Below are 27,445 nucleotides of genomic sequence, written 5' to 3'. Positions count from 1 at the left end.
AAGTTTAGATGTCAATGGTTCATTTTAGGTGCTAAGGTTCGTTTAGAGCTCCTGGGTAGGTTATAAGTGTTAAGATCAGGGTGATGTTAGGAGTCTGGGACATGTAGGCAAGAATGTTATTTGGTACTTTTCTTCCTGCTGCGATAATCCCTTCGCTAACACCTATCAGAGATGGAGAACAACATATTAAGGAATCATTATACTGCTTCCAGTCTGCAAGTCTTTATTGGATAGGGCTGGTTGGTAAAAAAGAGTGATTGCTTACAGTGTCATTGTCAGTGTCAGTGTAGCCAGAAGATACAGTAATTGTCAAACATCTGTCAATTACCACAATTAGAAAATCAATGTAGAACGATGCAGTCTTGTTGGGTGCCTAGTATTGCTTGGTCTACAATAAAACAACACAGTCTTTCAAAATGTCTTCCGAGCGCTTTCCACAATGAAGCAGAAAGCAGAGCTGCAATGTAAGCAACTGTAACCTCAGAAGAACAGTTTCTGCACCATCTAACAGCACTGATACAGTGGCACCCATTCATTGCAATTGCTGTGCAATTGGAACTTTGTTGGAGATTCCAATATGGGTTTGAGTGAATTGTTCACCAAGTCTTTGTATGTGTGCTGAGCAAACTATATAAGACAATAAAAACATATTGCAAGTTGTAACATATTTAACTCTCCCCCTTTTCTTTTACAGGCATGTAATGGATGTGCAACTGGTAAATGTGACTGCAGTGGAGCAAAAGGACAAAAAGTAAGTGTTTATGAGTTGTTTAGATACAAGGAATCCAATAAGGCTACATTCACACTAGGTGCGATTAGATGCGTTTATATGCGTTGACATTGGTTTTCTAAATACATAGATATACAGTATATGCATCTAATGATTTCCAATGGATCAATTCACATTTTGCATTTAGATGCTTTTACCTACAGTCAGTTTAGCTGTGTTTAGGAAAAATAGAAGTCAGGTGCATCCAGGAATCAATTTTAATTTTGAAATGCCCCAAAAGGCGCTTTAATGCAACGCGCATTTATTTGCTGAAATCTCATTGGTTACTTCAATGGACAAAGGACTAATGCACCTAAATGTATATGTGTGTAAACGCACGCCATTTTAAAGCATCTAGAAGCATAAACAAAGCATCCAGCCTGACAGATTTTGCAGATAGATCTCTGCATAAAAACGCAAGTGGCAAGTGTGAATGAAGCCTAAAGAAGCATTTATCTTCATAAACACATACTGTGAAACTTACTGTCATATACGATGTAATAAATGTTGTTAACATTCGCGACATTCGCCATATCAGTCGACATTGTGTGCCATATAATGCTTGATCCTTTCAAAACTGGTAATGCAACATTTGTACAGATATACAAATTAAATTTAATCAGGACTCAGTACTCTGTAAGAGCCATGATTAGGAAAAATCATGATGACTTTGCCCAATCATGGCTCACCTGTCACATGACGTGAAACTGTATGCAGTTGGGCGGAGCTAGCTGTCATTGCGGAACCTGGCCTTGGGGCGGCAAGTAGAGTAAATCCGGCCCTGAGGGCAAGGTGCTTTTCCAGGGGCAACCCTGGAAAAGCACCCTCCCAGTGCCGAGGGCATGTGACCTAGGATGGGAGGGAGTGTGGGGCCGCTCGCTACCTTTAAGGGCCTGGTATGACTTTAAGGGGGAACCCCACATACTTTTGTTTTTTTTCACATGGGGTCCCTCCTAAATATTGCTACCAGATCTTAAGGGTCTGGTATGACTTTTGGGGGGAACCTCGCCCTTTAAAAAAAAATGGGGTCACTCCTAACATTCCTACCAGACCTAAAGGGTCTGGTATTGTTTGGGAGGAGGAACTGCACGCTTTAAAAAAAATAAAAGTATTTTTTTTTTCTTTAGAAATGTCAGTTTTGCTGCAGCAGGTTCTATACATTGTACAGATTTGCCACTTTACAGGCAGGTTAAGGGGACCCCCCAGACATGATATTTAAATTAATTTTTCATTTTTATTGTTACCCTTTATGATGTTAAAATCACTGCTCCTTTAAAAACTGTATTATTAAAAAGTTTTTTCATTGATTCATGTCCCCCAGGGCAGTACCCGGATCCTCATACACCTTTTATGGCCAATAACTTGCATATAAGCACTCTTAAAGGGGAAAATTGTTTTTGAAAGTTCTACCCCCATAGACTTGCATTGAGTTCGAGTTTGAATTCAAACTTTTTGGATGTTCTAAAGTTCGAATTCGAACCGGACTCGGACTTGTTCAGCTCATCACTAGCCATGACTTTCTGGCCATGGGTCTCTGGCCTTCAGTTTGAGAATATGCTATTCTCTGCCGATTTGAGGGAAATTCCTATGCAGTCATTCTCTAATTACTGGAATAATTCCGTAGGAAGTATACATCCTATGGGGGGACATAAATACGTTTTCCAGAGTAACTTCCTGAAGTGTCCATAAGGGAATGCAAAACCTTGTGCAGGACATAGAATATCAGAAGATGATCCTGAGATTATTCTTTGTTAAAGCATAAACTGGATAACAAAGGACGGGGAGAAGGTTAGTATCAGTAAAGTGTTTTAAAACAATAATTGTTTTTTAATAAACAATTTCGATATATCAGAGTGACACTAAACTCAAGAGTTACATTTTAAAAATGCATTCAAGTACCTTAACTATTAACAAAAATGTATCTTATTTGTGTATCACTCGGCTGTAGATCCTCAAATCCTCTCTCAATTGGTGCTGACACTGTCCTTCCTTCTGGAGGGTGGCTACTTTTGTTCCCCATGGTCCCTGTGTGTGTTGTAAAGTAGCCATTAGCCACTACTTCAAGCTCACCCCCCTGATAGACTACATCTCATGTTTAGTTTACTAATTTGTAGTGAGATTGTAGTCCATCACAGGAACAGGCTTCTAATTCAGAGATGATTTAAGGCTCTACAGCTGAGTGATATACAAATAAGATACATTTTTTGTTAACCCCCTATCCCATCAACTGACATTGATAAGGATTGCAACAGACACATAGAAGCCAGTTGATCAGTTGATGTAAGAATCTGGGCAGTCACGAATTGTGAATGGTCTGATTCTATGCATACTGGACAAATCTACTTGCAGAGATTCCTGTAGGACCTTTTTACCAATTCACAGAACAGGAGTAGCAATTCAAGCCTTCAAGTGCTCATTACCATTTAGAAGTTAAACCCTTACATAAGCACATTGTGATGCTTGACATACATAAGCAATGCTTGAGTTATTGCTGTGTTACAGACTAAAACATAACCACACATGTCTTATCCAAACCTCCAAAAATTAAATACGAATAGACTTATAGGTTATTAAGACCTAATGCTAAACCTAGGACAAATGCCTATGTATCTGTTTAATAAAATGGTTCCTTCTGCAAATTGAAAGCAAATGCCTGAAGTGTATCTTCTCCAACTCCCAGATGAAATACATAATGTGCCTCAAAATATCTTCCTATTTCCCATATAGGTACTCCTGGATATGAAAAAATATGTGCACACACTTAGAAAGCTGCAATAGAATTCTTGGAATCCAGTTTTATTTGCCTTTTTTCAAATACATAAACTGACTAATTTTATTTGATTGTCTTTGGTAACAAGTAGACTTGGAAGTAACAATTTGCAAGCCATAATACCACAGTTTATGAATTATTCAAGAAAGTTTTAAATATAAGACAACACAATCATTGTGAGTTGCAATCTCTATGGAAAAATTCTAATTGTTCCCACTCTGCAATCGTAAAATTGATTTAAAATTCCAGAACCATGGAATTCCATGCATGATAATGCAGAGGAATAATCGTGGCAGCTGGCTGGCTGAGATCATACAATGAATTCTTCATATCAGTGTTCCAGCTGCATCGTATCCCAGGGGGCCTTAAAAGATGTTTTAGCTTCCCACTACACATTAATACCAGTCTGGACATAAAATTTGTTATGGTTTTTTTCTTCTGGCAAGAGTTTGCATCCATTTCTTCAGTTGTGATGAATGAAACATTCTATTTACTACTATGCTAATGCACATAATAACATATACAGTATACTAGCATATAAAATACATTTACTAATCGAGTAGAGCATATTCAGTATGCAAAAGGAATTTAAACTTTACAAGGGAATTTTCCCTTAAGGTGCCCATACACTGCTCGATTCTAGTACGAGAATCGCGGGAAATCCCGCGATCGTACGAGAATCGAGCAGTGTGAACGGAGACCGTTTCTACTGTGCGGTCGCACGTCTTCCGTCGAACCAGCATGTTCGAAAACCAGCCGGGAATCGTACGATTCTCGGCTGGTTAGAACGGTGCTCGGAAGACAAATGCCGAACGGGCCTGTGTGCGCACGCGCACACTGCCCGTTCAGCATTGCGGTCATCGGAAGCCCGCCCCTCAGGGGGGCGGGCTGGCGATGATCGAGAGTGCGATCTGCCTGTCCAAGATAGGCAGATCGAACGTTTTTTTAATCCCTGTACAACCATCGCAAGACTAAGGTCTTGCGATGGTTGTAGAGTGTATGGCCACCTTTAGATTGGTTAATGTGCTGAAATTTTAGTTTGCAAGGAATACACATGATTGAATACACATGATGAAGAACACACATTGCACATGATTAGATGATTGAAGTCAGCAGAGCTTCCTTCACTAAGCCTCATTCACTATGTTAAGTGAAAAGACGCTTCTACAGTGAAAATGCACTTGGCTAAGTAAACTGCCTATACTCTTGTAGTAAATCAACCCCAGTGTGTGCATGTAGCTTACTGTGAAGAGCAAAGCAAAATTTCTAACTACTGATGCAGGAGTAATGAAGTTTCCTCTTCCTGGAAGCCTATGAGTAGTATATTGTCCTGTTTTGTTAAAGCCTACTGGAAGTTCCATTGTTATTTCCTAGTGGCCCAGAAAAATGTTTATTTCCACCACCTGAAGTTCTTTGGTTATGCATCCCCTTCAGCCAGTATCAGTTACCTTCTACTGTTGAGTTCCTGTGGCCCATATGTTCATAAAAGAGTAGGATGTTGCATACAATGAGTTACCCCCCACTCAATATTCCTTTTGGAAAGTTTCTGACTGAGGTTCCTTGGCACTACTGTCAGCCTAAAATAAAGTGCCAAAACTTGTGTTTATTTAAAGCATGTTTTACGTTTTAGGTACAGTAAGGAAGGTTTAAAATACCAATCAGATGTTGAATGGCAATCTTTCTTCTCACTGGGGAGACTAACCCTTCTATTTGCTCTGGATACCATGGATAATTATGTGAAATCCAAAATTTCACCGGAACAGGAGGTGAGAGGAAATGTCTCAGCTCCTGTTCTACCTAAGAGGGGATTTCCAATCTCTGTTATATCAGAAAGTAAAGGGAAATTTCCTAAACAAAACAAAAATAAATGTTTTTCTAAATAATTAATAATTATACTTTAGTCAAAACTAACAAAACTTAATAGGCTGACTTTTACAAAATTTTACATTTGGTCCTGTAGATATGTATTGCAATCACAGTTTTGCTACATCTTTACTAATTTCTTTAAAATGTATATTGTTCATTTTGCTCAAATAAATAATGCATAACCCAGAGGACTAGTACAAATTCTTAAAACACACAGATGAATATAAATCTGTGAAATTTCAGAATCATTATAAAATTAACATATATCAGGATGCAGAATTGTGTACCTATTTAATAGCCTTGGTTCTATGCCAAGTATCCATCATAAGTCTGCTTTTTCAAAATGGTCAGTTTAACAAAACATGATGTGAGTGTAACCATATAAGTCTAACAATGCTTCACATTACCTTTAACAAACTTCAAACTAGAAAAGCTTTTATTTATCTATTGCTCTGCCCTTTCCTGTTGTCGGACAATTGAATGGGTAATCCAGATGGAACAGTTATTTATGGAAACAGTAATAGTAGAATCTTTTCCTGGTGTTGTGTCCTTACCCCCTAGCAATAAGCCATTTAACTAAATGGACACAATGTTCCATTAAATGGAGGAAATTGGGAAAACATATGTCTTCTGATCACTGTAGCAGAGCTGTGTATTCTCATTATTTGTGTTTTTAGAATATGTCCTACTGTATTCTATAAACTGGTCACAGGAAATAGTAATAACAAACAAGCAGCTAGTCAATCCAGATCATAGCCACAATGGGAGGTTTGTATAAAGGCATAATATTGATTATGGAAACTGAGCCAAGTATTTACTACACTTTGAAAGAATAAAGCAGGAGGAAAAAACAGCCAGCCTACACGTTGTCCAAAGACTGTGACTGCCCCTCTTTGCACTACTGCTATATGACTACTATAGAGACCAGCTTATGTTTGTATGTGATTACATTTAATTAATGTCTATGTCAAATTTTAATAACCTTTACTTTATAATAGCTACCAAAATTGACAAGCAGCGGGACTTCAGCTTTTTTGCTGCACAGATGCTGAAAGTTTAGGTGGGGTAGCTAAGCTCACGATCCTAAATCCCATAATATCATAATAAAATTAGAAATACTTTATGGAGAAATGCTTAGTCAGAAAAAATAAATGCAGTGTTACATAGCTTAATAAGCAATCACAGTAAGATAATAACTTATAATTTGGCCTACCTCTACACAGGCTATCCCCCCTTCAGTCCATCATTAATGCAGCTGCCAGACTCATTCACCTAACCAACCGTTCAGTGTCTGCAACCCCCTCTGTCAATCCCTGCACTAGCTTCCACTCACCCAAAGGATACAATTCAAAATATTAACAATCACTTACAAAGCCATCCACAACTCTGCCCGGCTACATCTCAAACCTTGTCTCAAAGTATAACCCTAACCGTCCGCTCCGCTCATCCCAAGACCTCCTGCTTTCCAGCTTCCTTGTCAACTCCTCCCATGCTTGCCTCCAGGACTTCACTAGAGTCTCTCCCATCCTCTGGAACTCTTTCCCCCAACCTGTTCGTCTGTCTCCCACCTTGACTGCCTTTAGGCGTTCCCTAAAGACTCATCTCTTCAGGGAAGCCTATCCCACCTCAACCTAACCGCTCAACCATCAAGTTCTCAAACAATTTATCCCCACACAGCTACCTCCTCATGTATCACTTCCCCCTCCCTTTTAGATTGTAAGCCCTCATGGGCAGGGCCCTCCTTACCATCTTGTCTTGAATTGTATTGTGATTGTAATGTCTTCCTTATATTCTAAAGCGCTGGGCAAACTGTTGGCGCTATATAAATCCTGTATAATAATATAATAATAAAAAGACTGAAACATCCATGGGCACATGTTAAATACTTCAGCCTCTGCACTCTGTATACTGTGTTTTAAATTACATATGCCTAACCACTGCACTCTCAGCATTAAGAGTGTAGTGTTCAGGCATATGTCATTAACAGCCCTGTTTATAGAGTGCATAGTTAACGATTGCTCCCCTTGCTCCCCCAGCACCCATTTAGCCCCCAGAAGTAAAAATCGCCCTTCCAAAACAAAAAAGTTGTACCACTTAGCAAATTCTTCCTCCCCAAAGCAAAAATTCCCTCTCAAATAAAATAATTTTCCTTTTGCAGTGGGGCAACTGCTGCACTGCAAGGGTTAAGTGCTGGTTCTGTCTAGCGGCTCAAATAAATCAATTTTGCTCACCTGATCCTCAGCCCCACTGCAGTCAGCACTCACCTCTCTCCCTCTCAATTACAATTACACTTACTTATATTATACAGTATACCAAATAAAATGGGAGGGATTTGGGAGTACTGTGAAACGGGAGCAGAAGGGAAGGTTGTATAGGGTGAGAGATCAAGGGGAGAGCTGATACGATTCTCTAGAGCAGTGCGTTTTGAGGGATTTTTTAAAGTGTTGTAGGGTTGTTGAGAGCCTGATGTGGAGTGGGAGAGAATTCCATAAGGTGGGGGCAGCCCTGATGAGGTCCTGTAGACAAGAGTTGGGTGTGCGAGTGAGCAGCATACTCTCAGGTCATTGGTAGAATGAAGGGGCCGAGTTGGAGTATATCTTCTAATTAAGGATGAATTGTAAGCCGCTGCACGGTTATGAGCTTTGTATGTAATGCTGAGAAGTTTGAAGTGTAACCGAAAAGAAACACAAAGCCAGTCCAGAGATTGACAGAGTGGTAACGTATGAGAGTAGCAAGAGGTAAGGTAGATGAGTCTGGCTGAAGCGTTCATGATAGATTGAAGCGGGGCAATCTGGGCACTTTTCAGGCCGACAAGAAGAAGGTTGCAGTAGTCAAGTGCTGAAATGATTAGCGCATGGACAAGCATTTTGGTGGTTTCCCCAGTGAGAAAAGGTCAAATTCGAGAGATATTTTTCCGATGAAAATGGCACGGGTAAAAGGAGAGGTCAGAGTCAAAAAGCACACCAAATTATCTGCCTGCTGAGTAGAGGAAATGGTAACTCCATCAATCTGAAGAGAGATGGATATGGGGGTAGCCTTAGAGGGAGGAAATACAAGGACTTCGGACTTAGAGAGGTTCAGTTTCAGGAAGCGCGTAGTTATCCATTTTGAAACAGTGGATAGACAATCAGTTACAGGAGCCAACAGATTGGGGGAAAGATCCGGTGTGGAGAGGTAGATCTGAGTATCATCACCATAGAGGTGGTAATGAAAGCCAAATGATTAGATAAGGTTACCAAGAGAGGCAGTGTAGATTGAAAGAGAGGTACAGGGGGGGAGGTGGAGCCAGTGAAGGAAATGCTGGAGGAAGGGTCAGATAGATAGGAAAAGAACCAGGCGAGGGCAGTGTCATTGATGCCAAGGAGGGTGAGTAGGACCAGCGGGTGGTCAACAGTGTCAAAAGCAGCCAAAAGGTCAAGAAGAATAAGAAGTGAATAATGTCCTTTAGATTTGGCTGTTACTAGGTCATTAGTCTCTTAGATCAAGGCAGTCTCTGTGGAGTGTTGGGGGTGAAAACCAGACTGTAGAGGGTCAAGTAGGGAGTTGGAGTTCAGTTAGTCTGTGAGTCGGGTATGTACCAGTCTTTCAAGGAGTTTGGAGGCAAAGGAACAAAGAGAGGCAGACTTACAAGCTTCAGGGTCAAGAGACTGCTTTTATAGTATGGGTGTGATGACGGCGTGTTTGAAGGAAGAGGGAAAGATGAAGGAGGTAAGAGAAAGATTGAAGATTTTGGTGAGAGAAGGAACAATCACAGAGGAGAGAGGACGGATAAGGTGTGATGGGGTCGAAGGGACAGGTGGTAGATGAGGAGGAGAGGCAAAGACAGAAACCTGGGAGAAGTCACTGAGTGAAGAGGATGAGGCTGAACAGAGTGTAGGTTGGGTTAGGGAGGGTGTAAGGGAGGCAATTTCATGTTGGTTATTGTTAATCTTCTATGTAAAAAATGATGCAAAATCTGTAGCACAGAGAGAAGGTGGAGATAAAAGAGGTAAAGTATGTTTGCTTGGCTAGGGACAGAGCAAGAGTGTAGGAGCATAGCATGAATTTGTAGCTTTGGAAGTCAGAGGTAGTGTGCGACTTCCTCCAAAAAAGTTCAGCAACCCTAAAGCACCTTTGGAGGTAGCGGGTGGAGTTAATATGCCAGGTTTGGCGCTTAGGTTGGTGAACAGGACGGGATGTGATGGGGGATAGTTTATCTAGAGTGGTAGAGAGGGCATAGTTATAAAGGGTAGTGGCTGTGGAGGGGCAGGTGGAATTAGAGATTGCTGAGAGGAGATAGAGAGAGGGAGTGGAGTGTTGGAGAAGTTCGAGACTGTACAGTGAGTTAAGAAAATATGGTCTAAAGTGTTGCCAGCTTGATGGGTAGGGAAAAGTGACCATTGTGTGGGGTTGAAGGAGGAGGTCATAGAAAGGGATTTGGAGGCTTCGGAGCTAGTAGGGGCATCAATAGGGATGTTAAAGTCTCCAAGAATAACAGAGGGAGTGGAAGAGGACAGGAAGTGGGGGAGCCATGCTGAAAGGTGGCCAGAGTGACCAGGAGCACGATAAATTATCGCAACTCAAAGTGAATAGGGGCAAAAGAGGCGGATGGTGTGAACCTCAAAGGATAGAAAGGACAGAGAAGGTACAGGAGGAATAGCCTGAAAGGTACTGTCAGGTGAGAGATCTGGCTATGGAATATCCCTCGGTATCATCATGTTTAATGCAGGTCAGTGGATCTGCATAAGACGTTATGACATCAGCAGTCCTTAGATCGCTGGAGCCCAGAAGAGAAGAGGTTGCGAGGACAGGTCTAGCAGCTCAGAGGGAGGTGGTGGGACTGAGGGTCAAGTAAGTAAATAGGCTAGCCAAACAAGCAATTAATCCTTGCAGTGCAGGTGTAGCCCCACTGCAAGGGCAAATTTTTGAGTTTCCAAGAACTCTTCTTTAAGGTTTGTGGTATTAAAGCAGCCCATTTATTAGGGGCCGAAGTGTAAACAATATTACATTTTGCAAAGATGTCTTCTGGTAGTTTGATTTTATACAATATAATTCAAAGGTTATAACAAATTATAACATTTTATGCCTTTAGGAATGATAGGTAAAATTACACCAACTGTAATACAAAAACTACAAAGCTTTTGCAAGGTTAACTGCCTTTGAATCAGAAAAGCTAAGCTTCACATGTACTAAATACACAAACTTCAGCGCTAGCACATTTCATGATATGCTGGTGCAGAGCTCCCTCTTGTGGACAAATTATAGAACTAATTTTTAAAATGACAGGAAACCTGTCATGAGAATGTAGGCTGTTATTGCCTCTGAACATGCTGGTTGCTTGACTGTCATTCCGATCCCTTGCTTTTACTACTTTTAATAACCAGTACACAAAATAGGAGTTTTGAGTTCATGTGCTGCATGCTTGTTTTGGATCAGTAATTCAAAGTGTTAAAGCCTAAGACCGCCCAGCAATTGGCATTTTCAGAAGGAGGTTAGCATCACTAGTCCAAGTATTTGTCTCCTGATAGCTGTAAAGAAAATACATCATTATTAAATTACAGTGTATAAGGTTGTGTTCATTTAGTATGTCTTTTTTTTTTAAATATATCATCTTTATTTATTTATTAATTATAACATTTCAGGTGGTCACAACAAAGGAATCACATATTCATCTTAGAAGTGACAAATGCATAGCATATGAACTACAAGTACAGCACAGGAGTGATGGATTCATATTAATCAGTATATTGAGTAATAAAAATTGTTATACCTCATGTGTCCTCTGGGTTTGAAGTGTCTGGCTGCTTGATTGGCCAGGTCCAGGTGAGGTAACTCCTGCTCATGTGCACAAGCTACTTTTTCTTGGTAAGAAATACTGCCAAGACTATGCACCAAGCTGCGTGTTTGCTGCTTAGTGTATAGAACAAATGTGCTGAAAGGCAGATAGAAGGATGTATAACTAAAGAGACTTACACAGTCCCTTCTGATATAATAGGCCCGCCTGTCAGCACTTTTTAAAAAAAGTTCACTTAACTTCCGCTTTAAGGGAAGGTAGGATGAGGGCAGAAAAGCGAGAAAAGTGAATGGGAGATAGGGTGGGTGTAGGTAGGGAGGAATAAGGGATATTAAACAAAACAATTATCATTTGGGGGTGACACACAGTGGCAAAGCTGTAGCAGTATAAAAGGTCAGTAGTAATGCAAAGGCAACAGTTTTAACAGTTTTGTTTTGGCTGGTATGGAGCACAAATGTACATAATTTACAACTTATTTCGGTTGGCGGTAAAGTGGAGCCACGTTGCCCAAATATTGTCAAATGTATCATATTTGTCTTGACAGAAATGTACCCATTATTCTGCCTCTATAATGTGATTAACTGTAGAGACCCATCTCCCCTAGGAAAATAAGGGGAGATGGAGTGGAGGTGCAAGGCTTCCTGTTTTCCCATAGTCTTAGAGTATGTATGATAAGGGGTGAAATCATCCCTGAAAGGCCCTTGTGGCCTTGAGGAATCCATGGGACATGGGCTAGATTACATCCTGCCCTGCATTTCTCATAGCTTTTTTGCTTTTTCCCATGGAATCACCACCTAAGTATTCTGGTCAGTGCCACTGCTTTAAAGTAGTTGTATAGGTTAGGGAGCTCTAGGCCTCCCTTGGCTTTGGGTTTAGTGAGAATTTGGAAGGCTCATCTTTTCAGATAAAGGTCATAAAGGTCATGAAAAGCCTTCTGGCTACCAGGATTGGATTCATCCAGAGGAGAAACAAAATTCACAGTAGGATGGTCATTTTTATATTGCTTATTCTTCCTAGCCAAGTGGAGGTAATTTTGTTCCAATCATCAAGATCTTGCCTAACTAAGGGGTGTATTGGGGCTTTGATTCTCCCATAAAGGAGTTTGAAGTCAATGGGTAATTGTATGCCAGGTATGTCACTGAGTGCGATTTCCATTTTAAAGGGAAGAAATGTTGTGGAAAGGAAGCCATGTCCATATGCAGTGAATCAAGCAACATTTCAGACTTGGTGAAGTTTATTTTAAAGTTGGAGATATTGCCAAATTACTTTAATATTGACACACGATTTGGAATGGCGATTAGTGGTTCAGATATGTCAAATAGAATGTCCTCTGTGAATGCATATGCCTTTCTAAATGTTGTGTTGTAGAATTCCCTAAAGTGAAGTTTTAACCTCCAGAACCTCCAATTTGCAGCTTCTATGCCAATTATCATGATTGCATTTAGGTTTGGCCACTCTTTTTTCTGCATATCCAAGACCAAAAAAACATACCCAAACTTTAAAAAAAAATCACTATCTTGGAAACAGGCCTTGCTGTTATGGTGAGATGATATCTGAGCTTTTCTATCAAGCAGTGCAACCAAAAGCCTATCTTACACTGGCAATATGGTAGCAGTGATTTGTAGCAGCTACAGAATCGCTATAAATAATTACTGTCTATTAAAGGTCTGTGTCGTGGAAATTCCTAATGATTTGTAGCCCATTCACTAAGTGACTTACCTTTTTAGCTTCAGTAGCTATTCCTATTATCCAATGCAGCAGCTGATAACCATGGTTCACCAGCAAATTGAAGATTTAGCATAAGGTGAAACATGAGACGTTATGAAACATTAAACAAGACTGAGCCCTTTATGACAGCTTATGGCATATTTATTCTGACACATGCTGTGTACCTGCTTGTTTGAGGTCGGTTACCCTCTAAAAAGGGAAAGTAGGATAAGGATCCAGGAGCTTTGCCCTGGAAAATGGCAGCAGTGAGAAATACATACTGTATTGTACAGCATCTAGTTAAAAAAAAGCAATGCTAAAAACTATCCTTAGAGGTCCGGACTTGCTTCATAGGACAATCATAAAAATATTTATTTCTTCTTGGAACATAACCCTACTTTGCAATAGTGTTTATACAACTAATCAACAGATGTCTACATTATTACAATGTTTCAATAAAAGTGAAAGTTAAAAATAAATTCAAAGTAACATTAAAGTTTCAGTACACTTTGTAAGTACTGTTCTCACTACATTGTACTAAAAGTAGATTTGTTTGCCTCTTAAAGGGAGAACGAGGTTTACCTGGTCTACCTGGCATCATTGGTTTTCCTGGACTTCAAGGACCTGAAGGACCACTAGGACCATTGGGACAGAAGGTAAACATTACAAAGAACTGTAAATAGCAGTGTTATATAACAATAACACACTAAACTGTTTCTGTTTTTTTTTTTCTGTTAAAGGGTGACACTGGTGAGCCAGGACTTCCAGGAACAAAAGGAAACAGAGTAAGCCATAGTATATATGCAAATGTTGTTAACAGTTACTATTAGCATGTGAATTATATTTAACTGTTCCATAACCATAATTAATATTAGAGTGGAATAAACAGAGCTGAACTGACACCACTAATAGGATTTACTGACTTCTGCCACAGGGTACATGGATGCCTGGCTAGGCAGCAAGTCAAAAGTAGCTGTTCTATTAACTTGCATATGATTTTGGAGTACTGTACACGACACACTACAGCTATACTCCCTGTAGAGTTCACTAAGAGGTATCAGCTCAGCTCTGTTTGCCCTTTGTTAAAAACAAGAAAGAATCATTGTTTAACAAAACTCTGGGACCTGTTATCGATCATGGAAAGCAGAAAATTGTGCCCAGTCCAGTCAGAAACCACATGTGCATATTTAGACATGTAAATTTCATCTCGTTCTGAATGTAAATGCAGATGACATTTTGTGAATTTGGAGATTCAGATGAATCCAAATGTCTGAATTCCAACGAGGCAGAATGCAAACAAATGTGAATATTCAGTTTAACGAAATTTTAGATCATCCGAATTTCGTTTACAAAAATTCGATAGATCCGAATAATGAAATAAAACGGCGCTTGGACCTGAATAGAAAGAACGCAAACTAATTTTTTGCTGGCTTACATGCCTATATATCATTAAAGGCAAAGGATACTTCTACTGTTAACAACACTTCACACCTTTCTAATTAGGTATATTATTTTGTGTTAGTTAAAGAATAGAACAGTGTCAGGACCAACAGCACATATGGTTAGGGGAATTAGACACTCCTCATGAGTGAACAAAATCATGGCTTGTAACTAAAAGCTTCAACAAAGGATAACTCAGAAATGATAGTCACATGAGGCCAAGTCAGAATAACAGATAGAGGAGGACAGAAAAACCTAAACACAAAAAGATGGGAGGTTGGGGCTTGGCTTGTACCCAGGCATGGGTAGAAGGTGAAAGCTCCATAGCCTGGGCAAGCTCTTCCAAAATGAAAGGAGACATGCAAGCAGCAGAGGTTAAACCAAGGTAAGTGTATATGGAAAGAATAGTGCAACAAATAGAGGGAACATAGAGTTTGAGATAGCAAGATTGAATCCAGACAATACCATTGAAAATTATTTTACACAGCATCTTAAAATTAATTTTAAAGCTTTAAATGATCCTGCAGTGTGCTACTCACTTTTACTGTGCGCATAATACAGAGCCTTTCACCTTTACATGGTTATATGCTGGTATTTTTATATTTATTTTGTGAGGTGGTCAAAACATTCATCCTATAAAGTAATTTATTTCCTTGTCTTTTATTTCAGGGGCCTTCCGGAGCAGCCGGATTTCCAGGAAATCCAGGCCTACCGGTATGTAATGTTTGTGAAAAAGTAATATATCACCTGTGAAAATATTTAAAGATCTTTACAACTTGTTTTTTTTTAATTACCAGGGGATACCAGGACAAGATGGCCCTCCTGGCCCACCCGGTATTCCAGGCTGCAATGGCACAAAGGTAAAGTGTATTCAATTGTTTGGATGCCTGTAGTGAAGCGCACATGACTGGCCCCCTGTGCTGCTTTTCCCTCTCCATCTCTAAGCCCTGCTGTACAGACTGTACAATAGACTGCAAGCTACTGATACCAAGTCAAATTTAAGTACATTTAATGATTTAATAATGATTACAGAGCTGCATCAATGTGTGTCTTTTATATCTGCCTAGACTTGACGAGGTAGTGGCTTTTGGCCTAGCAACAGAAAACTGCAACAATGCCCAATGCCCAATACACAGAAACAAAAACAATTTGCTGCGCAAATGACAGCTGGGCAGAGCCAGCCGTGATCTCACGGCTGGCTCCGCCCAGTTTTAAATGACAGATCAGCGTCCCTAATTGACCTGGGGACGCTGATCTGTCATTAAACAATAACAACTGGGCGGAGCCCGGCCAGCTCCGCCCAGTTATTATTCATTGGCCTTGACCTGCTAGAAGACTCTGGCAGGTGCCCAGCTAGCTGTCACTTCTAGCTCCATCCAATTATTATTATTATTTTTTTTCAAATTTATTTTTCTTTTCTTTGAAAAATGTTTCTTCTTTTTAATCTTCCTATTTTTTATAATTTTTAAAATAATTTTGCAATTTTTTTTCTTTTCACATTCTTTGCACTTATGTTCTATTCTGCTCGGTACCATGGAGGTACTGAGCAGAATAGCTGAGCTGAATACCACTCGGCGGCATTTGGCTATTCACCTACTGCCATTCGGCCCCTATGAGAATGATCCAGATGTTGGATTGGCTGAGTCGAAGTCCTTCTGCAGAGCATGTTCGGCTGACCGAAGGCAGCCGATGTACGGCTGACCGAAGGCAGCCGATGTACGGCTGATTTTAGGCGATGTACGGCTGAAATCAGCCGTACAAGCCAGAAGTGAATAGCCGAACAGTGTTCGACTCACTTCACCTCGGCTGGGTTATTCACTCGGCTGCCTTCGGCAGCTTTGTGAATAACCCTCTATGTCTTGGTTGAAGCAATAGGAGTCATAGCAGGGGCAGGTCCAGAGTATGGTATGAGAAAGCTTTTCATTAAAAATTGTTTTATGTAGTAGGAGATATAAATATACTGTATCACACAGTTTAGGCTGTGCACCTACTAGTCGCACCAACATGCCAGCATTTTTCCAATGAAAGTGTAATTGTGACTGGGTGCTGCAGGGTAACTCATACCATTTGAAAAATAAATTACTTCTAATAATGCATCATATAAGGGAATCTCATCTACAGTATGTATATTATCAATTAGAGCCTAAAATAGCCTCTAAAATAGCCTAAAATAATCCATACAAATCCAGATCTTTTTGACATTGTTCCTGACTCAGTACCCCAAGGTAAGGGATTATTAAGTACCTGCTTAACTCCACTATATCCTTGCAATGATTAGAGATTTGTGATATAATCCAATGTAAATTAATACAGTTTAGTCAGTTTTGTAGACCATTCAGAAATGGAATGACATTGTTTACTCAGCTTTTTTTTTTGTTTGTTTTAATTGGTATATTAACACAGAACTTTTCTTTGACTGAATTTGTAGGGAGAAATTGGACCTTTTGGACCTCCTGGCCTACCAGGGCTAATTGGTTATCCTGTAAGTGCCATGCCTTTCTCAGTGTCTAAAATGTCTTATTTGATGATCTATAGCTGGGGTCTCAAAGTATCTGCCCGCGGGCCAATTTCAGCCTGCGAACTGGTACTGTGTGGCCCGCAGCCAGCTGACATTTCAGGCATGCGGTCATGGACCACGTACCTGACTTGCAAGAGCTGCTACATGGTCTACATCTCTGTCAGATGCCGACCGCTTAGCTGCTCCTGTCAGCGCCGTTGTTTCTTTCGGCTGGAGCTCTGACAGCTCTGAGCTCCTGCCGAAAAGATGGGGTAGTAAGGTCTGCACCAGACCGTACTTATCAACCACTGGATCACCAGAGATCGTGCCTCCTCCCTGCAAAGATGTAAGCAGGTGAGGGGGCTCGTTGGGGGTGGGTTAGGGGGGGAGTGTATTATTTTATTTGTGCAGGGGAGTGTATTATTTTATGTGTGTCGGGGGGAGCTTGAAACGGGGGAGTGTATTATTTCATGTGTAAGGGGGGGCATGAAACGGGGAGTGTATTATTTTATGTGTGCGGGGGGGATTGGAATGGGAGGGAGGAGTGTATCATTTTATGTGAGCCGAAGGAGTGTATTATTTTATTTGTGCGGGTGGGGATGGTAAGGTTGGAGAGGGTATTAGTGTGTGGGAGGGGGGTTGTATTTTTCTGTGTGTGTGTTTATTAGGTCCCATTCACACCTATATTTCAGGTGCGATTAGAGATTCTGTGTCAGGAATTTGCGGAATCCCTAATCTGGCGTTTACATGCTGCAACTATAACCTATTCAAGTTAATGATCAGGTGACAGCCCCTGCATGTAAATGCCTGCACACCGCATGTAATGGTATGTGATATGATTACATGCAGTTACAAAAACAATCACTCTCCCTGGATGCACGATCATGTTTCCAGGGAAAGTTATTGAATCCTAACTGTATTTAATCATATCACGTACCATTACATGTGGCGTGCAGGCGTTTACATGCAGCGGCTGTCACCTCATCATTAACTTGAATAGGTGACAGTTGCCGCTTGTAAACGCTTATAACATGCGCAGACGATAACACTGGTACTGTATATACAGTAGTTACATTTTATTTTGAAGCATGAAATTTCGCAAGCGGCCCCCGCGGTACTACAAAATTTGTCTACTGGCCCCTGAGTAAATTGAGTTTGAGGCCCCTGATCTAAAGTGTAGTTGGCCTGGACTAAACAATTTGACAATTACTAAAGAGCAGCAATATAGTAGCAGAAAAGTTAACATATCAGTAGAATATATCTAATTTAAAAGCAAGTTATTGCTGAATGCCAAAGTTATTAGTGAATACACCATGAACTGGCATGTTTTTTAAGTGATATAAAAAATAGCAATAATTGAAGATGATGGGGAAGATTCATCCAAAACCTGTTTTAGATTTGGTTTTAAAGCAGAATGCAAAGTACCTGAATATCAACTTCATTAACTGCAGAGAAAACCTTCACATATAAAAATAAATTGTAAAAGCACCTTAGACAACTTCTATCAGATCACATGATCCTGCTGTTCTGCTTCCAATTTCAAATAATGGAACCTAGGAGAAAGAATGCCGGCAAAGGCTCATTTGGTAACCTAGTCATTGACACTGGGAAATGATTTGCTCTGCAAAACAATCAGTAGGCATAACCCAGGGAGCTACAATGCTGTCAAATGCCAGCATTTCTGGAAACAATGAATGATAGAAGTGAGAGAAGCTGCTGTCATTGGTGGCACTCAATCACTGCCATTTTATAGTGGTGTCACAACTTCCCAGGCAACAAGATTTAATGTCTTTTATCTCAATATTGCTGCCTGTTGGCCTGAACAACAATAATGTAGAACGTGAGATAGAAAAAACATTTGCCTTGATAGCCACTTTAAAATGAATGGTTTATGTCCCCACAGCTATTTTAATGTGTTTTCTGCATATAAAACAGTGTTCTTAAAGTTATAACGGTATTTGTTATTTTAGGGTGCTCCAGGACCTTCAGGAACTAAGGTATGTTGCACTACTCATTTTCTATGGCTTACAACTGAAAATAACAGTAGAGAAATTGAAAATGATATACATGTTGGATATTTCATTTCCCCCATTCAGTGAAGTCACTACTCCATTGGAAGCTTTGTGGAGTCCTAGCAATAATTTACAGTTTGCTTCAAGAATGGTTTATATCATTTTTAAAGGATCATAGGAAATAAATGCATTTAGGTAACGAGATACAGTTCAAGAGAACAATGGAGAGAGCATATACATGTAACATGTACATTGCAATATCTGTAATATCATTGGTCATATTGATATGCTCATTCCCCTCAAAGGTCTGTTAACTTGTAACATTGTATCACCTTGCTAACATGTATTTATTTACTATGATCCCAGGTCCCATCTAGTAGCCATTATGCTGTATTTTCCCCATTCACCCTGAATGGGGGTTAAATCCATATGAAATAATATTCTACCAGAAGAGAAATTAAACTGTTTTTGTCCCATTCTTACAACAGTTGGTTACCTCACACAGAACAAATTTACATGCAGTTTTGCAGGATAAACAAGATATGCAGATTTGTTTTATAAACAGAACCCTTAGTGTGATGTGCAAGGTATATACATCTGTTGTTGAGCTGAGACTAACCTGTTGAAACATTTTAGTAGACTCCTGGTAAGGAATGATGGAAGGGACATACTTAGGAATGATGTGTATATGGAAGTGACAAAGAAGCAGTCGCGGAAACTGGATACAGATGAGGTTTAACTTCACCTGGGCGTGTAACGTAATTATAACTATGAAAGCTATTTCAAGATAAATGAGAAAGCCAAAGTCACAAACTAGTGGTCTTGAATGCATTCCTCAGGGGCCACTGCATGGTTTTTGGCCCACTTCATGGCTTCGATTGGTGTGATCTTTTAAAACAGCACAATATAAATACATGTCCATTTTGGAATTTTTTAATCATAGGCTGTTAGTGGTTATTTATTCCCCAAATAAAAAAAAATATATATGAAATAATATTGCAATATATGCAATACTATTACAATATAAAATTACAATAATATTGCATTAATATTACAACATATGCTGCCGTGATAACAGGTGTAGACATAAATCCAGTATAGAATGCAAATTAAGATTAGAATGTGAATGACAGATACTGGATTCAGCTACCAGGTTCTCTGAAAGCATCATCCCTGTTTGAAGGGTCAGAGCTGAAACTGCATTGACATAAATATTTAAAGGAGACTATCACAGGTATAGCTACAAGTTACACAGCCCCATACACTTTTTTTTCCTGGGGGCCCCCTCTTCTCAGGAATCCCCCTTTTTCCAACTACCTCTCTGCAGCACCTGCCCATCTGCATTCTTAATATAAGGACCCTTCACTATATATATTTCCCCACTTTGCATCAGTGATCAGTAGAAAGGCCACATCCAAAAAAGTATGTACTTTTTTGGGTGGACAGTCCATTGGTGGACTGTCAGTAGATAGGTTTCTCACTTTACAGTGTCTTGTTAATAGAAAAGCTCTCTAAAGTTCCCTTTTCATAGGTGATCAGTCAGAGAAAAGCCCCTAAAACGCCTGCTGCAATGTGAGGCTGCGAGAGTGGCTCACAGAGTCTGTAAATACAGGTACATTTACAGGATTCAGCCAAAGAACCAACCCATTGGCTGCATCCATGCAGAGCGCTCCTACGGCATAGAGAGAATACTTTTTTGAGTCCTATCTTTGTGTCAACTGGAATTATCTAGGCTAAGCCAGATGAGATGACCACATAAAAAAACAATTCTGTTCTTTTGACTCTTGCCTGTGATCAGAGAACCCTTAGGCAGTAAGGAAGGGACCTAAGAATACAGCAGAAGGAGGATGAGTTTAATCACTGACCAGGACCACAGGGCTACGATGTTGGCAGTTACACCTTTAGAGAATTGGCTTATAAAACATTATCAGGATTATTCACTAAAAGTTGAAGACTCCGGAGAAGACGGGAGAAGTGAACAATCTAGGCCAAAATAGCAGATTTGGAAAAAGTCTTCAATTCAGCTCACTTTTCAGTTCAGCTATGTTGTCCTAGATTGTTCACTTCTCCAAAATGTTCAGCCTTTTGTGAATAACCCAGTATATGTAGATAGTAGAACCTACACAGCTTTGGGTTTGTAAAGCAATTAAATATGTATGGCCCATTATCACTGGGTCTTTGTGCTTCTCTATGCAATGCAGGCACATCATGACTGGTGGGAGGAGGTGGCAGAGTGCTCAATATAAAGTATGTTTCTAAAAACATCACAGCATACTGTCTCAGCACTTTCCTCAGGAGCGCTCAGCATGGATGCAGCCAATGGGTTGGCTCTTTGGATGAATTATGCAAATATCAAAATGTCTTGATGTTCGGGTGTCATTCTCCACAGGTTACATTTCCATGCAGACTGCCCTAGGTAACTCACATGTGACACTGAGCCTCCATAATTAAAATGACTGAAATCCAATAAATGAAAGGGGTGAACCAAGGACAGTTAAGCTAAGGAGGGAAGAGATAGATGATGTGGGATGTCCTCCAGCCTGTAAAAGAGATGGGCTTTATCTGACTTGCTGCAGCTTTTATTGCACACTTTGAGCTTTACTAGTTTTATATTTTTTATTGCATGGAATATATACTTTGCATAATCATCTAAACTGTTTTTTTTAGGGAGATCCAGGAGATGTCATTGGTTTTATGACAAAAGGCGAAAAAGGATTTTCCGGAAGTCCAGGTTTACCAGTAAGTAGTTTCAATAGTTATGTTTTCATCTGATGCAATTATAGGAGGCATTGGGAATGCAGAGGGCTTCACAATTATTTATAGATATACAGTATATTAAACATAGGGGGTTATTCACTAACGAGCCAAAGGATTAAGGCGAACCTTCGGCTAATCATTTGGCACGCTTCGGCTCTTCGCAATAGCCCATACAGCAGCTGAAGGCAGCCGAAGAGCTCAACGGTGGCCAATCCCATATGCTGCGGTTTGGCTGAACCGAACACACAGCCGAAGTGGGGAGAACGGTTCTCCCCACAAAATGTACAAAAAAAAAACCCAGCATGGGGTCCCACTTCCACACCATACCAGACTCGTTAGGCCTGCTATGAATGTTAGGAGGGACCCCCAGTTAAACAAAATAAAATAAATGTGTGGGGTTTTCCCCAAAAGCCAGCCGACCCGACCCAAACTAATTTGACAGGTGTCGGGCGAATGTCAACAGATAGGTGGAGCTAGTGGTGACATCACCGCTGGCTCCACGCATCCATTGTCATTCAGCCGTAATCTGTTAAATTGCTATTAAAGGGCCCTGGACAAGTGGCAACAAATGGGCGGAGCTAGCAGTGGCATCACTGCTAGCTCCGCCTATCTGTTTACATTTGGCTGCCACCTCTCAAATTGTTCATTTTGACAGGTGTGGTCGGGTCAGCGGACATTTAGGGGGGAACCCCACGCTGTTTTTTAAAATTTGTTTATATTTTGCGGGAGGAACTGTTCTCCCTGCTTCGGCTGTGTGTTCGGCTCAGCCTACCCGAAGCATATGCGTTTGGCACGGCTGAGCTCTTCAGCTGCCTTCGGCTGCTGTACGGGCTATGGTGAACAGCCTGTACAGGAGACCTTCGGTTTGGCTGAACCGAAGGCTTCTCGCAGCCGAAGTGAGCTGAAGGATTAGCCGAAGGTTAGGCTTAATCCTTCTGCTCGTTAGTGAATAACCCCCTATAATTGTCACAGACAGCATTGGCCATACACTAAGGATTACAAACTTTCCTTTGAATTATATTGACTAAATAACACATGTATGTTTTCCAAACATTTCCAGTTATATTCATCTTTCTCTGAGGTATAATTGCCTGTTCATATTTACACAGGGCACACCTGGACTCCCCGGATTAGAAGGTCCGTTAGGACCTTCTGGACCACCAGGTCGTCAAGTAAGTGTTTTTTACCTTCTTTAGAAAACATCTCCCAAGGTACGTAAATGTGAACCTATAACACATGATTCTATACCAAACTCATCACCTGTACACCAATTATATACACTATATAAATATATTTATATATTTATACACTATATATTATTAAAATGTTTACTTAGTGCACAGGTATTGTTTGGATAATAGGACTGGAGAACTTTTGCTGTCTTTCTGATTCTACAGTAACCAGTAAAGGTCTGATGTAAGCCAGTAAAGCTGGCCATATACTGCTTGAATTTTAACCACCTCCCGATCGGCCGTGGTAAGTAAACGGCCAGACAGCGGCTTCTTGAATGCGGATAGGCGTTGTTAAACGTCAGTTCCTGCACTGCTCGTGACCGCCGTTAGGCGGCGGGCACAAGCGGGAAATATGTTTGAAAAGCAAACAGCTAGCGATGGCTGTTTACATACAAGCGTTACGGTGTCTGTAGAGACGCCCAATCTTGTAATATGTGTGCGGTTGTGCGGCCCCACCGCCACCACCATTGATCCCGAGCTACGTTGTACCCGGGTCAGGCTGGGACCAGCACGGCAGCTCTGTACAGCGAGATCAAAGGGGGATCAGTACACAATCTCCCTCCGATCACTCCTCCGGTCTCTGATTGCAGGAAACTATGTGCATTACATCAATTCCGCATTCAACTGTCATTCTCCAGCTTCTGTAGCTGGAGAGATGCTGGTGAAGCAGATCTCTGCTTCATCAGCTTCTCTGGGGGTCCCTAGGAGACATTAGGGGTCTTAAAGACCCCTGATGTCTCCATAAAGAGGACCTGACACAGTAAATTGACTGCACCAATTCAAAGATGATTTGAGGATCTACAGCCGAGTGATACACAAATAAGATACATTTTTGTGAATAGTTAAGGTACTTTGAATGCTTTTTTAAAAGATTTAACTGCTAAATTTAGTGTCACTTTTAATTTGGCTTGCCACTGGAAGACACCTGCTGGTGGACACTGAGACTTCTGCAAAATTGCTCCTCTAAACTACAGTGCCACCAGCAAGTGCTCTGGCTGTGCTGCATGTCCCTGCCATAAACTTTTCATATCTAACAATGTTGCTTCTGATTAAGTAAAAAAAAATTACTCCTAATTTCATTTGGTGAAAGATATCATGTATTATACAAACAATCTTCATATAAAAACTGTGGTTTATGTCAAACTTTTGCTGTTCTCTCTGCTCTGGTCTACTAAAACATCTATAATGACATATCTAAAATAGTATAAATGGGATTATAGCTAAATAATCTCTTTTTATTTTAGGGATCACCAGGGTCCTCAGGTCCACCAGGACCAAAGGTAAGTGTATATTATGTTTGTTTAATATTTTAAATGTTAAATCTTTTCTTTTTCAAAGCTCTTGTATTTTGCATTTCTATAGGGCTCCATGGGCCTGAGTTTTCATGGACCGCAAGGTGAAAAAGTGAGTGAGCAAATATACACCATGCACCCGTCATGGAAATGCTTATTGGGTTGGGCCCGGGCAGAATTTCAGCTGAACGTCCTACTGTAACCAGTTAGATTTCACTTATTAATGATAGTTGGGAAAATATGCAGTAGTAGATAGTAGATAGCCATGTTGTAATATATATAAAATTAAATGTATAGTTGTTGTACTTATAGTGATCAGTACTGCAGGAGTATCAGTATTAGCTTGGCCACATTTGTGTTGCGCTCTCCCAATAGATACCTGTGTACTTTGATGTTTTAGTGAAGTTCACTGACAGTTTATGTTTCTTTGCAATACTCTGTAGGGTGAGCCTGGTCTTCCAGGTCCCCCTGGTCCCCAAGGTCCAGCATCCTTTGACAGACCGAATGCAACAGAAGTATACGGAATAAAGGTAAACATTTTTTTTTATAATGGTTTATACAGTATGCATACTTTGTAAATAAAATGAAAATAGTTAATTGGCTATTTGACGCTGTTACTACTTAGTGGTACCTGAATGAACACAACTTATTCTTATCAAGAAGTTTGGATCATAATGGACAAATAGTTGAGGCTTCACTCAACATTGGGTTTCTTACAGCTAATCTGGGTGTTTATTAAGTCTGTCAATTATGCTATTTTAAGCTAGGGTTCCATTTGTGAATATTAACCCCTTCATGACTGGAGACGTACACTGTACGTCTCCATCCTGATGTACCCAAATGACTGGGTCATTTGGATACTGTGAAGTTATGGCATTTCAAAGTTTTGGGCTTTGAAATGCCAGTAACCGCTGAGAATTCATTAATGAATGCATCAGTATTGTGGCATCCATTAATGAAATAGTTGAACTTTTGTAAAACCTTCTATCTTACTTTCATCAATGAAAGAATGAAGCTGTTATGAATACTGGATCGCTATAAGCGATCTGGTATTTGACAGCTAAAATAGCAGATAAGCAGAATGTGTCCTCACTGCTCTGCTATTTCAGTTTTGACAGCTCTGTAAAGATCAGGACTTCCCTGATGTTTACAGGCTGTCTTGTTACAATACTTTCTTTCTTCAGCACAGAAATATGGAACAATATATTTCTATGCCGAAACATTGTATCAGACTTCTTTGGGAACGATCAAAAGCCTTTAGACCCCGTTCACACCAGGGTGGTTCGGCCGCGCGGATTTGGCCGAACGGACCTGCCGACATGAACAATCCTATACATTGCTATGTGACCGTGCCGGTCCGCGCGATCCGAACTGCCCCCCCCCCCCCCCCCAAACTGCTCCCTGCACTATTTTTGCCATGCTGATCTGTGCGGTTTCCATACAGCTTTCAATTAAACGCAATTAAAAACTCCCAAAACCTCCCTTTGAGATCAGCGCGTTAACTGCGTGGATCCGCAACCGCCCTGGTGTGAATGGGCTCTTAGTGAGATCTGATCCTGTCATGCTGTCATGATCAGTCACTAAGGAAATTATTGGCTCTGGGCATTTGTTTCCCCCCTAAGGGGTTAATTTTTTTATTTAGGTGTTGTTCTAAATATGTCACAGTCCCTAAGTGTTTCAGTTAGTGACACTTAATGGCAGTGATATTGTAGGCCACCTAACCTAACCCAACCACTATTAGTTTTTAGAGAAGAAAAAATATTAGCTTTTTGTGTTAAGCTGAAAAGTACAGAAACATTTCTGAAATCCTAGAGATATGAGGTGCTTCCAAATAAAGGACAAATAAATGAATATATTTTAATGCATTTTTTTAGCTGTGCTATTCTAAAAAAATAATAATAATCAAAACTGGGAAAAAGTGTTTTCTTTAAGTTTTTTCCTCTTTTTTTATGTTATTTATGCTAAGTAAAGTTATGTAAAAAATTATTAAATTATCAAGCAGTCATAGTGACTGCTTGATATAATTGACAAAAAAGTGTAAAAAGGTGTAAAGTGTAAAAAAATAAAAAGAAAGTTTAAAAAAAATTAACAAACTAAAAATTATATATAAATTTTTTTTTACTATAATTATTTTTAAAAAATAATCCATTACAATAAAAATCTAAAGTGTTAGGTACACATATTTGATATAAATATATAGCCCTATCTGTCCTCTAAAAAACAATATATAATATGTGTGGGTGAACTTAGTAGTATATTACTGCCGTGAAGGAATCGCACAGCAAAAATTTTAAAAGTGCATCAGTCATTAGCAAGCAGAAACTAAAAAAAAAAAGAAGCTCGGTCTTGAAGGGGTTAATTGCATATCAAGATATATCTGTATAATAAATACGAGTTTGATATGTTTCCTTTGACAGAACTACCAAATCTATTCTCACCATGTTGTTTCTCATTTGGGAAGGGCTGAGAGGGGTGCTACTACTGAAATGTTAGGATCAGTGCAAGTGAGAAATTGCTTTGCAGACATTAGGCTGAATTCACTAATCTATAGTAGTTTTATTTGTTATAAGGATCAATATTTTCAGCCATGAGGGTTGCTGTATGTGTTATTGATAAGGAAATTAAGACTATGTTGTTTCTGCATTCTTGTTTCATAATTACATATACTGTATATTGTTTATGTTGCAGTCATAAACTCTGACTTAAATAAATGGTAAGTTAGTGCTCTAAATGACTGTTTTTAAAGGGTGGGAGGTAAGAGGCGAGGAAAAAAAGAATACTTCATATTCTTATAGTTACAGTTCTCCAAATCCTACAATGATGAATTTCAATGTTTAAACTAGCTGCATTATTAATTTAATTGTTTAATGTATTTAATTTATATTTTGTATTTAGGGAGCAAAGGGTGCACTAGGTGACAAAGGCGACAGAGGATTTTCAGTGAGTTAACAATGTTCTGTATATATTGTGAAATAATTTCAGCTTTTTTTATTTCATCCATGTACACTTTATTTCTATTGCAAACTCTTTTGTGTGATTTTCAGTGAAAGATTTTTTTTTATGTGACATCTACAACATGTCAAAGTGTTTCCTTATTTTTTGATTTAGGGTGTTCCTGGAAGTAGCATTAAAGGAGAAAAAGGAGACCCTGGAAAGGCAGGACCAAGGGTAGGTATCATGGATTCTACCTCCATAAAGGTTACACTGCTATGTATTAGATGTTTGTGGTTCAGGAATTGTATCATACAGAATCAACACTTGAAATTAGCGCTAATGGTTTAACTAAAATCACTGTATGACAATGACAAAGCATTCCTAGTAAAGGTAACA

General features: G+C 39.8%; 1 protein-coding gene across 1 annotated transcript in view; it reads left to right on the top strand.

The window, feature by feature from the left end:
• Nucleotides 1–27,445, top strand: part of COL4A1 (collagen type IV alpha 1 chain) — a 149,655-nt gene that overhangs the window by 65,953 nt on the left and 56,257 nt on the right. The window contains exons 2-15 of the mRNA XM_018557001.1: nt 695–751; nt 13,452–13,541; nt 13,626–13,670; nt 14,995–15,039; nt 15,123–15,185; nt 16,754–16,807; nt 18,793–18,819; nt 21,502–21,573; nt 22,701–22,763; nt 24,068–24,103; nt 24,186–24,227; nt 24,559–24,645; nt 27,011–27,055; nt 27,224–27,283. Coding sequence (XP_018412503.1) covers nt 695–751; nt 13,452–13,541; nt 13,626–13,670; nt 14,995–15,039; nt 15,123–15,185; nt 16,754–16,807; nt 18,793–18,819; nt 21,502–21,573; nt 22,701–22,763; nt 24,068–24,103; nt 24,186–24,227; nt 24,559–24,645; nt 27,011–27,055; nt 27,224–27,283 — 786 coding nt within the window. The remainder of the gene's footprint in view (nt 1–694; nt 752–13,451; nt 13,542–13,625; nt 13,671–14,994; nt 15,040–15,122; nt 15,186–16,753; nt 16,808–18,792; nt 18,820–21,501; nt 21,574–22,700; nt 22,764–24,067; nt 24,104–24,185; nt 24,228–24,558; nt 24,646–27,010; nt 27,056–27,223; nt 27,284–27,445) is intronic.

Source organism: Nanorana parkeri, unplaced genomic scaffold (genome assembly GCF_000935625.1).
Source record: "Nanorana parkeri isolate BGI_ZX_2015 unplaced genomic scaffold, ASM93562v1 scaffold262, whole genome shotgun sequence".
Taxonomy (NCBI): domain Eukaryota; kingdom Metazoa; phylum Chordata; class Amphibia; order Anura; family Dicroglossidae; genus Nanorana; species Nanorana parkeri.
The sequence above is the reverse complement of the archived record's forward strand: the minus strand, read 5'-3'. Positions and strand labels throughout refer to the sequence as shown.